The sequence below is a fragment of the Solenopsis invicta genome, chromosome 5, assembly GCF_016802725.1.
Source record: "Solenopsis invicta isolate M01_SB chromosome 5, UNIL_Sinv_3.0, whole genome shotgun sequence".
In the NCBI taxonomy this organism is placed as follows: domain Eukaryota; kingdom Metazoa; phylum Arthropoda; class Insecta; order Hymenoptera; family Formicidae; genus Solenopsis; species Solenopsis invicta.
This window is the reverse complement of record NC_052668.1, coordinates 11,468,877-11,482,768: the sequence shown is the minus strand read 5'-3', so window position 1 is coordinate 11,482,768 and position 13,892 is coordinate 11,468,877. Positions and strand designations below refer to the sequence as shown.

The 13,892-nt window shown below is 46.2% G+C and overlaps 1 protein-coding gene across 1 annotated transcript in view; it reads right to left on the bottom strand.

The window, feature by feature from the left end:
- The window catches only part of LOC105207553 (protein dachsous), a 350,965-nt gene that overhangs the window by 46,531 nt on the left and 290,542 nt on the right, over positions 1–13,892 (bottom strand). Inside the window, exon 3 of the mRNA XM_026136311.2 lies at positions 12,577–13,050. Coding sequence (XP_025992096.2) covers positions 12,577–13,050 — 474 coding nt within the window. The remainder of the gene's footprint in view (positions 1–12,576; positions 13,051–13,892) is intronic.

Below are 13,892 nucleotides of genomic sequence, written 5' to 3'. Positions count from 1 at the left end.
ACACCGCGTCGACGAGCGATGTACGTGCCTCCGCGAGCTCGTCACGACACTCGACGCAGCCACCGTCGCCGCCGCCGCCGCCGCCGCCGCCGCCGCCGCCGCGACCGCCGTCGCGAAAAAACGATCTCATACTTAAATAATGATGATTAGCCGCGGGTCGTGGTAGCATCGAGCGACGCGACGAATGCGATGAAGAAGCGATACCGTGGCGGTGGTATGCTGTCGTTGACGGGGGTCCCGGCTCGTCGTCCTTCTTTCCTCCGCGCTCGCGCTCGCTCGCTTCTTACCACGAGCCTCCACCACGAACCTCAGACCGTCTCTCCTTCGACCCGCTGCACGGCGGCTCTGCCCCGCTCTCGCGTTGTTTCGAATGTCGGTGCGCCCGTTTACGGCTATATCGGCGTCCCGTAGCGCGCGCGGTGCCCGCGAGACGTTGAACATCGAGGTCGCGCGGCGATCCTCTCGCCCGGAATGATATTAGTTAATGGGAGGACGGGGGCCGTTTCTTATACGGCGCGCGTGTAATTGAAAACTGGCAAGAAACTTAAAACGCTCAATCTACGACACGTGAACCGGGCCGGCTCTCTTACTTTCAACTCGTACGTCATCTCTCTCTCTCTCTTTCTCTCTCTCGTACGGTCCCTTGCAGAAAGGTAGAAACGCATTTGAACCGACCGATCGAGGGATATATACGATGTACGTGTCTATTGGCACTTTGATCTATCCATCGCCTGACCGATCATATATCCGTCTTACGGACACGTCTGTCCATCTGTTTGGCATATCGTCGAGATCTGTCTCCCGCGGCGAAGCACATTTATCCACTTGCGGCACTGTATTCGCACTCCCCTCTCTTCCCTCCTTTTCCCCTCGGGCATTACGATATCATGTCTAGTGCGTTGCGCAAATAAAGATACCTATAATCCAACGTATGCAAATGTTTCTGCAACCTGTTCTGTAACAATAATTTGGCGCGAACTGCCGCGGCGCCAACGGAGAGGTTTAGACGTGAACGACTAAAGCGCTCGCGGCGGTAAAGAAAATCGCGCATAATCAATGGGGAATGTGTTGTGCCAGGGCAAATAATTGGCCACGATGTGCGTGAGTGCATGCGCCGCACAATAGAGCAAGAGACGCGTGCGTATGAACAAACGAATAGAGCTTTGTACATGCGTTGGATATCCCAGAATGAAGACGCGGCTAAACGGTCGGAGGATACGCCGGGCAACCAACCGGACGAAGAAGCGGAGAGATACGAGTAGGCCGAGTCCAGAAACGTACGGTAACCGAGACGGACAAGACAATGGACGGTGACAATATAATGCCACCCAACTTCCAGCGACGCGAAAATAAATTAAAATCAGTTTCATCGACGTTGACTAGACTAAATAATGACGTTGCTCCATTCGGTGAAAGGGGAATCGTGAGGATTCGTCTTTGCAATCAAAAAAAGGCATGAATAAGGTCATCACCAAATATGTTTTCAGAAAGCGAAAAGATAAATCGCGTTGGGGGGCCAACGTTGTCTACACGTAAAAATAAAATCTGTTTTACGGAGAGATATCGAAGAGTCAGAGTATTAGAGATGTGCGAAATATTCACGCAAATATGAATCAAATTACAATAAATCGAATCTTAGGTACCTGATTTAAATTTCTATGATATAAATTTCAAAATTTTGAATCTAATTGTAAGAGGTTTAAATGTGCATATAGTACCGCATACATTACGGCTACCTCCATTATCTTCGTTATTAGGTGACAAATTCCAACAATTGCTTACGGAATTATTCATTTAGTATCCCGTCGTTTTTCAATGGTGCTAATATGCCAATAGCTGACAATTGTTATAAGGCATTTTTATTTTTGAGCACTTTAGAACTTTTTCAAGGTACATTTTAGCACTTAGTTACTTACACTTCCTCATTGTTTTTAAACCTAAGCGTAGCATCACACAAATGTACGTATACTCGAGTGTTTCTTTTGTTACTTAACTTTTTATTCGGTGGTACATATTTCGAGTTATGCAAAGTTAAATATAGGATTTTGTTAATGTAACTGTTTAAGCAAAATTTTTATATGGAAATAATTCTTCGATAAATCGGTTATCATTCTGAAGGGTTGCGTTTAAAAACTTGAGAAAAATTCTAAATCAGGACAATTTTAAATGATAAAAAATTAAAAATATATAATTTTGTAACAGAATACTGTGTGTCTTTTAAATTAAACCAATTTAAATTTTGTTTTTGAGCTAGTTATAATTACCACCACTTTTCCTCTTCCACCGATTAAGCAGTGCGTCACATTTTTATAAATCATGTCTTAAGTAAAATTATTTTGACTCTAAAATCTGTTAAACACTTGATGAATATAATCTTTCAAGTTTCAATATAAAATATTAGTTATTAACAAAGTTATTTAATAAAATGCAAATGAGTGCCATATTACCCCCTTCTCCAATATATTTCTATAACATAGAAATCTTTGTTACTATCTAATTAATATCCAACCTAATAATTATTATGTTGTTGACTAAAAATGATGTATCAACGATTCAATTCGAATCGGATAAACTATTGTCGATTCGATTCGATTCGATTTAAATTCGAACAAAGAAATTCAATTCAATTCAATTCAATTCGATTCGGTATAAAAAAACCTTGATTCGTACATCTCTACAGAGTATACTATCAAAGCGCTCAGGCGATTCGAGTGTCAGCATGAGGTAAACTGAAAGTGGCACACGGTCTAGCGATTCGTAATAACGCTGGATTGCCCAGAGTACGTTGCCGGCTAAAAGACCGGAGCGACGCTCGCGGAGCTCGACACGCGCTCCTATCGCGCACAATCCTTCGGCACCCCTTTCGTTTCTTTTCTGTCGGGACAATCTCATCTAGGATTACACTGCGGTAATTCTCCCGCAGTCGGCCCGACGAAATTCCAAGCGTAGCGGAGCCGCTCGAGGGATCGGATCGTCGAAGGTTTCGTAGGAAGAGCGGGAAAAAGATATATATATATATATATATATGCAACGGCCGCGCATACACACGCGCAAAAGAGACTGCACACGCCGCGCCGCTCCGTGCGATGGTAAACGGCGATAACGAGGCGCGAGATAAGAGTCGTGGAGGCGCATCATAGAAGACGCGGAGAAATACGGGGAATACGGAGCCGAGAATCCCGCTCCGTATCTCCTCTTCACCCCCTCGCCCCCTTGTACCAGTGTACGTTGTTATCAGCGTATCTACAGGGTGTCCCACAACCAGTACCTCTCAATCACTACGGAACAAATGAGGAAGAAGGCGATTGTCCTAATTGCATTTCAAGTATTAAACGCAAACCAAACTGATTCTTACGAAAGAAATAAAGTAAAATTACAATGTTCAATTTCCCACGTTGAAACGTTACAGAAATAAGCGATTTTTACGTCACGACGTGATAACTTTCCGTCGTAATTGTCGTGCGAAATCGGAAAAGGGTTTACCGTGGTCCCTGCGGGCGAGAATCATTGTTGAAGGCTCCACCGCAAAGACTCATCGCGCGATGCATCCATGAAACATCTGTGAATTCCAACGATATGGCGGCAAAGCGAATACGAGGGAAAGACTATTCGAAGGATTCGAGTTGCGAGAGTGATTTCGAGTTTTAACGTATGCAGCACGAACAATCTTGATAATCGATGTGCAGCTTTTCGACGAGCCTGGAGGGAATATCGCCGGAGAGGAATCACGCAGGCGGTTCCTCGTGGCGATCTTGCCGGTCTATGCTCGCCGATGAAGCGAGTGGATGTGGTGGACGGCGCGGCGCGGCGAACAGGTAGCTCGTAGAAGTATTGGAAAATTCTACTCTATTATCCTCGCGGCTCTCGAAGAGATCTCGATGCAAACGGTACATTGGCGAGGGGTATGCGTGAGATTAGAATACGGAACAGAAATTTAAAATGGGACTCGATTCCCTTATCCGCATCTGCAAACCGATTAGCCGCGTTACCACGCACACACGCTGCAGCGTTTAAATTGATCGCGGCGCGGCGCACGAATACCGGAAAGGACAAGAACCACGCGATTGCTGGCTCGGAAAGCTATAATGTCGGTTGCAGCACGGTCGAGATTTCTGCGATGCTCCTCGCTGCTCCTTTTTACCCTGGTGCGCCTTACAGCAGCGCGGAATTGAAAACGATTGCGGTGAGGTGACGATGTATAAGCGTCTGTGTATGTACACGGCGTGCGTCATCGTGTGCGTGCGCGCGCGTGTGTATGTGCGTGCGTGTGCGTGCGTGTGCGTGTGCGTGCGTGTACGTTTGTGCGTGTGTGTGTTCGTGTGCACGCGCGCAAATGCTTCTACGTCCGAGATAGCAAGGTCTACCTGCGCAGCACGGTGTATCTCGCGAGCATCTGCGAATTCCACCGATCTGCGAACGACCTCCGCGGTGGAATACGTTCAAAGACGACTTTTCCGAGATTCCCTCGCTCGACGGCGTAGCAAGGAATCGCGCTTGCCCGAGTAACAATAGCCGCTGCAACAATCTTGCGGACTAACGTTCCCAGAAGTAGCAACAATGTGGCGAACAATGATAAAATAAATTTAAAGAAGGAAGAAATAAAAGACACGCACGCTCGAAAAGAACGTTCCGACGGGATACAAATGGTATTCGGGATATCATGTGGATTCCGATGGTATTCGATTTAAGATCCGAGATAGGCAAAAAATCTTCGCTATGGAGTTTGCAGAAAATTGCTTATAACATTTAACCGTTGATAAACGGATTGCCGCCGTTGATACACACAATTCGTTCCAATGATTTGCGACCGGCAATGTACAGCTGCTATAAAAAATGATTATAAATTAGCGTACGGCAGACAAACTCTCGCGAGAATTAAGATAAAAAGAAAAAAAAAACCCCAATAACTTCGTTGGCAACACTCAGATAAATATCATGAATACAATTGCAGATAATGCGAGGTGATAATTGCGAGCCATTGGCCAAAAAATTTATTTCTCATGACAACCGCACTCAGGAGGGAAGTATATAATGAAAACATCGGATATAGCCGGCGACAGGGCGAATTAATTACGCGTACACTGCGCGTAACTTTGTAACTCCCCAACTCCGCGCTCGGACGTGCGCGAAAGAAACTAATTAAAACCTCGGGGACAAAGGGCGGTGGAGTGCTGAATTAATGGCGCGCATAATTTTAAATAACAATCGGACCCCGGCAGCAGCAGCAGCGGCGCGGCGGCGGCGATCAACGACCGCGCGTGTCTGCGAAGTACGAAGTACAGGAAGAACGATTCGCGGGGAATCGGAGGGGGACCGGGAGAGGAGAGTACGCTCGAAGTCGAAGAGCGTAGTCGGGGGGAAGGGATCAGCTGGCGGGATATACGGCGTCGCGAATGAAATTCCGGGAACGTTACGCAAATCAGACCGCGAGCATTCGTCGTTTCGTGGCGTGGCAGCGGCCGCGCGTTATCTCGATCCGCGAATCTTCCCCGGCGCTGGCTTAGGTCTCCGGTACTCCCTCTTTTCTACCGCGGGTCGCCGCGGATTCCGAGGAGGCGATCGCGAAATTTGCAAGTCCAGCGAAAGCACGACGTGCACGAAAGAGCAGCCGAAGAATGAAGAGAGGGAGAGAGAAGAAGAGGAAGAGAGAAGGGAAGAGATCCGCTGGAGATCGAGACGAGGACGAAAAGGAGAGAAACGCAACGGCGCGATTCAGGGGGTGAGGAAAAGGGGGCGACGTACGTCACGCTTGGAACGTAAAGAGGAATGTATGTACAGCTTCGAGCTGATGAATTCGTGCGTTCGCTGAAATATTCAGCAAAAAGCTGAGTGTCATATTTACACGGGGACTTAGCCGCATTAAAGAATGATATCACGATATACAGACGATACATAATTAACAGTAAAGACGAGTGGGATAGCGAAGTATCGTGTCATTAACTAGGATGAGCATTTCTTACGATTTGATCATCGACGAGAACGTGGCGGATTATACCCTATTCCGGAACATTACAGCCAGATCGTTTCGCGCGTTATATCCGGATGTATCTTTATGACCAGTCTCAAACGACTTGCCAGCGCGGCGTTGATCTTTACGGTGTCATCGTTAAATTCGTTAAAGACAGACGATGTGTGTCGCGCGGATAAGATTAGGGTTTGTTCCAGCTCGAGGTAGTTCCCAAAATCTCTCCGTCTACCTCATCACAACATTTTTTTCATTCTCCTCTTCTTGCATCATTATTTAAAGGAAATTTGGACAGTTGAATTTGCGGACGACGCTATAAGGACTGATAGGAGCGGCTCCAGTAACATCCCGTCGTAAATTCGAGAAACTACTTATTTTATGTCCCCTCGATACCGAGATCGCGCTGACGACGCTTACGAAGCAGCGTGGGATACAAATCGCAGATGCCGCGATGCATCTAATGCAATCCTCCAATTGCGGCAAGAGGAGTCGAGAGTCAAGCGAACTTTGGGTTCCTCTCTCGACGTTCCTCATCTTTCATTCCTCCTACTCTCACCCTCCCGCGCCCCTCGGACCGCGCACGCTGTCTTTTCTTCGCGTACACAAGAGGGGAAAGGAGAGGAGAGAAGAGGAGAGGAGGTGGTGGCTTGGGAGCCCTCAAAGCGAGCGCGCGGAGCGGCGATATTTAAAGCATATGCAAAGAGTGCAGCTCCGTAGCGGCAGCCCCCCTCTTGGTAGGAAAAGAGGGGCAAAAAGTCTCGGACAATGGCGGCTTGCGTTCGGCTGCCCGGAATCCGACTCACGACGATTTATGCGACCTCGGCGACGACGGTCCACCTCCTCCTCCACCTCCTCACCCTCTTTCTCCTGCTCCTTCATCTCTTCCTCCTTTCGCGTTCACATCCTTTTCTCTCGCTCTGCTCGTTGCGATCTCTTCGTTCGGCCCGCGTCTTCCCGGCCGGCACTCGAGAAGCGCGCATTCTTTCGACGAGAATGCCAGGTCCCGAAAAGTACTCGATTCAAGAGTGTCGAGGTGAGATTATCTCGAAATTCACCCCCACGCGCTACTCATTCTAATTAGCAACGCTCTGAATTAAGATGTGTAGACGTCTCGAGAATAGAAGACTAGCAACTTGAGTAGCGATAACTAATAGCGTCAAATAAATATTCGACTGGTAAAGGATATTATTATCTCGTTACACTGGCGCTAACTAAAACACTAACACTATTATGCAAATTTAACTACGCGCACATGACGCGCTTGACGCTAGCCGCCGAGACTTTTTTCGCGGCTCACCGTCGAGCGTGTGGCAAGGAAATTCGCGAGAGAGAAAGAGAGATGGAGAAACGGCGCGACTTTCTGATGAGCTGTTGCCGATTGCGCCTTGGCCTTCTAACGAAGACGCTTGTTACCGTCGTTATCGCCTCTTCCGCGTGTTGCAAAACTGGTGTTCAACAACGGCCGTCTTGTTTCGTGTTATTCGCGACGAGCTTTTGCGGGAAGCGAAACGAGAGAGAGAGAGAGAGCAAACAAGGTGTACCTACCGATTGCCTGGCTCGTCGCGTGTCGATCTCTCAACGTGACCCGTCTCAATGTCGCTGGTCCCGTACTTTCTTTCACCGACGACCTACGTGTCAATCACCTTTCGCGTTCTCGCGTCGCGCTTCCCGTGTGTATGTACCGCAAGATTCCTTGGCGAATCAAAATCAAGCGATTGCATTTTTCCAGAAATCGATAATCTCGTTCGACCGCCGCCAGTTTCGTGTCTCGAATTATAGTCTTACCAACTTTGCAATTTCCGAATCCGCGTCATCGGGATTTTTAGACGCTCTCCTCTTCCCTTAACAGAGGATCAGTCTCAGCACAAGGCTGGGAGCGGCCGCTCGTTCCGTTCCGCGGATAAGATAAGACCGGTCTAGTCGACGCGATCACGGCGCGTTGATTCTCCCCTTCGTCCCCCATATGCCATAAACTCGACCGTAAAATGAAGCGCGTTCCTCACTTTGTCGCCAGGTTTTATGGAAGGATCGGGACAGCCGGCCGTCCGCGAAACGAACGACTGTTTCCCAATAAGGAGTTCGTCTACGTCGGTTTTAACAGTTTCGTAGCATCGACGAAACGATCGCACTTTTGCTGGCCATTACCCTTTTTACATTTTTTTTTTTTGTTTACTATACGCTAGGAACGTTTGCGCGAATACTGTTTTACTGGAACAGGTGATCGTAAAGTGGTAGCTGCTCTCTGTCTTTGAATACTCGCTTCACGTCAACATTGAACTCGAGCTGTTAATCTGATTGGATACCTCGCGACAAGTGTCGCATCGTTTCAAATAAAACAAGCTGTTCACTCGAAAGTTAATTCGCTTATCCACGAACAGAAGGATTGAAGATACGCGCAAATTTCTTAGTAAAAATTTAACCGGATGATAAATTCTTTTTAGCGTATTTTCCTCCAAAAAATTAAAAAGAGAAATTTAGCTCTGATTAATTAATTTAATTAAATTAAAATTCTTGCGGATGAAAGTTTATTCAAACTAATTAAACGTTGGTATTACATGTGTCACCCTCGCAGAATGGTGTAACAATTATGAAAATCTTGAATTGATAAACCATCAGAATGTATTACTTAAAGAACAAATTTCTCTTTCTTTAATTTTTTAATTACACTGGCCTAAAAACAATGTATGACTGTTACTACTAAGGATGACTTCTTTTTTTATAATTACTATATATTCCGTTTAATATAAACAGTACTAAAAAAAAATCTGTATTAATATAGAGACCTGCTTTACTGTAAATGTAAGAATTTTTTATATCCAATCCTAATAAATGTTTCTTTACAATTAATACATGATATATTGGAAACCACCAAATGTTATTAAGTTTGTAGGCATGAAAATAATTACTATGTATCATCGCAATGCGGGTTTATTACAAAAGCACGTAAATTACTCATAATCATGAGTACCTATTAATCTTAAAGTTTCCTTACTCGGACTATGCGGCCATGATCGGGGAGCCACCACCAACGAACGGTATATTAACTATTAATATATCTATCTTTATGGGCACTTCAGATGCGTATTAATCTTAAATAATGTTGCATTTATAGGAAATTGTAGTTTTCTTATACATAATAACTGAAAGTTTCCATTCAATTCCACGTCTGTTTATAAACAATTTGATGTGAGAATTAATAATAATATTAATTTTCTTTGTCATAAATAAATTATATAATATAACATTATATCGTTTACGGCCAAGTGATTTATTTAAATTTATAAATATAATCATATTAATAAATAATGAAAATTTATTTAGTATGAAGAAATTAACTTTAACATAAGAATTTATTAACTTTAATATAAGAGTATTATTATAAGAATTTTTACTGTACAATCGTGTTTATTACTATTAAATATCAAAAATTTATATTAACGTTTATACAAAAAAACGAGTTTAAATTTATGATATATTAATAATTATTATAGATTTTTTCAGTGTATCCTAATATGACCGAAATGTATCAACACATTAGAATAATGAGAATGGCTATATTGATCAAAATCATTGATTGTTACGATAAATATTGCCAAGTGCCTCAATGGTCGAACTAACTAAAATACTAGCACGGAATGTAGGGAGATTTTGAATCTGGCTAAGATAATATTTTTTATAGATTAGCAATTTAATTTCGTGATATTACATTTCTTAAAAGTATTTTAAGTATGCAGCACGTAGTTTTGGGAATTCGTTTGTAAATTCACTTAGAAAAATATTATCGAGCACTTTGTTTTCGACTGGTACAGCTCTCATTATTTAAATATATTCCATTTACTTTTGGTCCAAAAGCTACAAGATTCTTTAAAAATTGAACTAGAACCGCAATCTCATTAGCTTATCGTTACGTTTAACAAAAATTTTTTTAACCTTTGACAAAGAAACGAGAATACCTAATTATACACATATAAACGATATGCAACTATGGATCGAAAGAGCGAGCTATAGACTATTGAGGTCTATGACTTACTAGGCAATAAACAGCTCGAGTATGATTTACATATCAGCACAAAAACGATATTAAACATGTCTTCTAATACAAAAATTTCATCTTTGCTTTGCTATCGTTAAGAAGTCGAAGACGGTCAACAGAGTTTATCTAATCGAAATCTAAGCCATAGTCACGAGTTTGACATTTCATCGTGCTTCGTCTGGACCCGGGTCCGGCTTAGTGAAACAGGTGTCGCAAAATGGTAGCGCGGATCACCGGTGCACGTCAATGCGCGCTCGCGAGATTCCTCTTTCTCTCTCTCTCTCTCTCTCTCTCTCCGGTACAGCCGAAACGAACCGCACCTGTGCCGACGATCGCCGGCCCGTTCAACTTTAATCTGATAATCTGATTGGCTGCCGTGTGTCAAATATTGCGGGCCTGAGTGTCAGGCTGCGTTCTTCTGCGCGAACTGGTTCTACGGCGGCCGGACGCGTGGCCGATTGGAAGTCGGGTTCTGAAGCCGACCAACCGACCGACCGACCGACCGACCGACCGATCGCGCCGATGTCGGAAGAACAACTTTGAATGCGCGGTGTCTGAGACGGTGCTCGTTGTTTCGTGTCATGTATGAGGTGTCTCACATGCGTGCGTTTCATTGTATGTTTTACATTTTATACTTGAGCCTTAAAGAGTACAAAATTTTCAATGCGCGAAACGGAAATACGTGTCTTGCCGACAGCACAGGCTACATTTAACTTCTGAAATTTAAGATTACGAAAATGAAAATGGAAGAAGCTTAAATTAAAGAAGGCGTTAAAATTCAATCCCGTACGATTTGGAACTCGTTCATCGCAGCACCCATGGCTGGCTGCGCTAGTTCAAATTTTATTTTTCTTGTTCCAGTGTGAAGGCAAAAAAATAAACTAAATAAACTAGTGCAGTCAGTTTAGCTAAAAAAAAGCCTCATTTGTCAATTACAATTTACCTGCGCGTATCGTTGTTGCAAAAAGTTGCATCAGAAGTCCGAGAAGTGTGTTTCCCGATCGCGATTAAACATTTCTACAAAGACGGAGGTACCAAGACGATGGGAAATCTACCACGCGCGCGTCGCAGACCCTCTCTTTCTCTCGTTTCAATTCGTAACCGAACACGACGGAAGAAAGCGAGAATCTGCGAAGAGAAAGAAATGACGAAGAGGAATGGAGGATGAAAGAAAAAGGGAGGGAGAGGGGAAAAAAGAAGAGGGCGAGAGATCCACGTCGTCGCTCGGCGAGGGAGGAGGTACAGACTCGCGCATTGATATACAACAGGCTGCATATACGGGTCACGGCGGCGCGGCGGGGCGAACAATACGACCACCGGTAAGGCACCACCGTGTAAACTATTCGGCGTTCCCGAGCGTATAACATACACCGAGCCATGCCGCTCGATACCGCGCAGGACAGTTTACACGGCGCATCGGCGTATACGGCGCGGCGAGCGCGGGTCGTGACGCGCCGTATCTTGCATCGGATGTACCACCAGTGTGGAAACACGGATACGTACTTCTCCTCTCTTTCTCTCTCTCTCCGTCCTCCTTCGATCGGCCGCCCTTCTCTCCACCCAACCCTCCGTGTCTCGGTGTATCGGCACGGAGCAATCCACCCACCCGTCCGCGACCTTACCGCTGCTCAATCCTTCTTCGCCTCCTCTTCCTCCACCACCTCCTCCTCTATCTCATCGTCGTCCACGATCTCTCAGCCTCCTCCCGCTACGCGAATCCCATTTCTCTCCCTCTTTCGACGGCCACCTGTTCGCTCGAACTCGAGACGACCTCTTCCCCCGCGCGCTGATCTAGCCTCATCTAATTCATTAGATCTTATCTTACAAAATTCTCTTTTCAACCTACATTGCCGTCGTATTCTCGTTGCGTAAGGCACGAATATCGCTAAATAGCGTGCGAAAGTATACATCGCGGCATTCGCTACCGCCTCGCTTGATCTCGTATAAAGAGAAGGGAAGGCGAAGTGGGTATCTTCATTCGTGATGCGCTTCGGCTTTTAGAGCCGCGCATCGTGCCTGAGCGTACGTAGTACGTCCACGTGCACGTATGCACACGTAGGCGTTTGCGGAGTCCTCGGCGTTTTACTCGTGACGCGACTATGCTAACGCGGTAACGTCGCGCGTGGAATACGTTTCCGAGGCATTCGCTGGTCGAGGATCGTACCTTCGTTCTAGAAGACCCGCCAGATTAACTCCGGCATGCAAGTGCCCTTACGCAAGCATTGCAAATGACTCCATGCTGTCGGTATCGTGACACTGCACGAAAATAACTCGCAAGTCTTCTCCCAGCGCCAGCAACGCGAGTGGAAGATAAAGAAAATGCGTTATCCTAATAATATTAAATTAGCGAAAAATGATGAAAAAAGTAAGCGCATATAAGTCGCGTATAAATCGCTCGACAATTTAATACAAATTTAATATAAAATTTGCGCGGCGGAGAGCCTTCATCGATCGCCGTCAGTCACAGTGTTCGCGGCACGTGTTCGACGTGATATTACACGAGTAATGGCGCGTTGCAAAAGGCGCAAGGGCCGCGGCCAGTGAAAAGAGACTTGGCATAAAAGACGAATCTACTCACCCGTTGGGGATGGTAACGCTAACGCGGCGTACTTCATGCCGCCGACGATGGTGTTCTGCTGGATACTCTCCTTGAGCGTGACGACGTAGCGCGGTTTCTCGCAAGTGGCGATTTTGTGACTGGGCGAGGAAACGGTGACCTTGACCTCGGCGTCGACGATGCTCTTCTGGCCGGCTGAATCTGTCGCCGTCACGTTGATTTGATGCAACGGCGAGCGCAGGAGCAGGTTCGACCTCACCACGTGCAACTCGCCGGTATTGCGATCGATATGAAAGACCCCGGCCTCGTTGCCGCTGGTGATGCGATAGGCAATCGGGCCGTCATCGAGATCGGTCGCCACCAGTTTCAAGATCGGATCGTGCATTACGCCGTCGCTGCGCAGGGTCACGTTGTACTGCCGCGGGTTGAAAATCGGCCGGTTGTCGTTCACGTCCGTCACCTCGACGCGCACGATCGCTATTGTACTTAATCCCCCTGCAAACAGAATCCAACGTATCATTAGGTACATGCGTTACGGATATAATTACATGGGATTAATGATTATATGGGAAGGATGAGAGATGTCGAGCGTAGCGAGAAAGTTATTCGACATCTCGTAAAAGTGGTGCAACGTTAAATATCCAACGTGTCACCTCTCGGCAATTTTATAGCGCGAATTTGATTTATAGTCTGCAATTAATTATCAGAGTCAAGCGGTGGAGCGGAGCTGAATTTGGGTACTCGCTAGAGAGACTGCAAGTGGTCCACGGGATGCACGCGAGAAGGCGAGAGGTACGCGAGGTCGAGAGCGCATTATGTTTATTTCATTCCCGGCCGAAATCCTCTTATCGAGCCAAATAATGTCGGGGTATTAGCCGGCGTAGAGAACGAATCTACGGGGACGCGCCCGAAGCCGGTCGACATAAATCACGAGCGTCCCGTTCCCGCGGCCTTTTCTCGGACCCAATCAGCCGCCGGAGAGCTCTCTCTCTCTCTCTCTCTCTCTCTCTCTCTTGCTCTCTCAGTTCATCGGGTTTTCTCTCGTTTCATCTCGCTCTCTTTCCGTTCTTCCTTCAGTATCCTCTCTCTTTCTCTCTCTCTCGGTCAGTACCCCGTCCCTCTGCCCTTCGCTTTATTCGAACACACGCGAGAGCACGTGTGCGTCGACGTGAGCTCCTTTTAACCCCCGCGCGCGGGGTAATGCGCCTCTCGTGGTAATATTTCAGACGTGAGAAGCTTATGGTCCCCCTTCCCCTCGCCCCCCAAAATGACCGCGCTCTTTTAAAGCATCGTGGGCCACCGTGGGGTAATTGTTCCGCTGATACATCGATTGACCC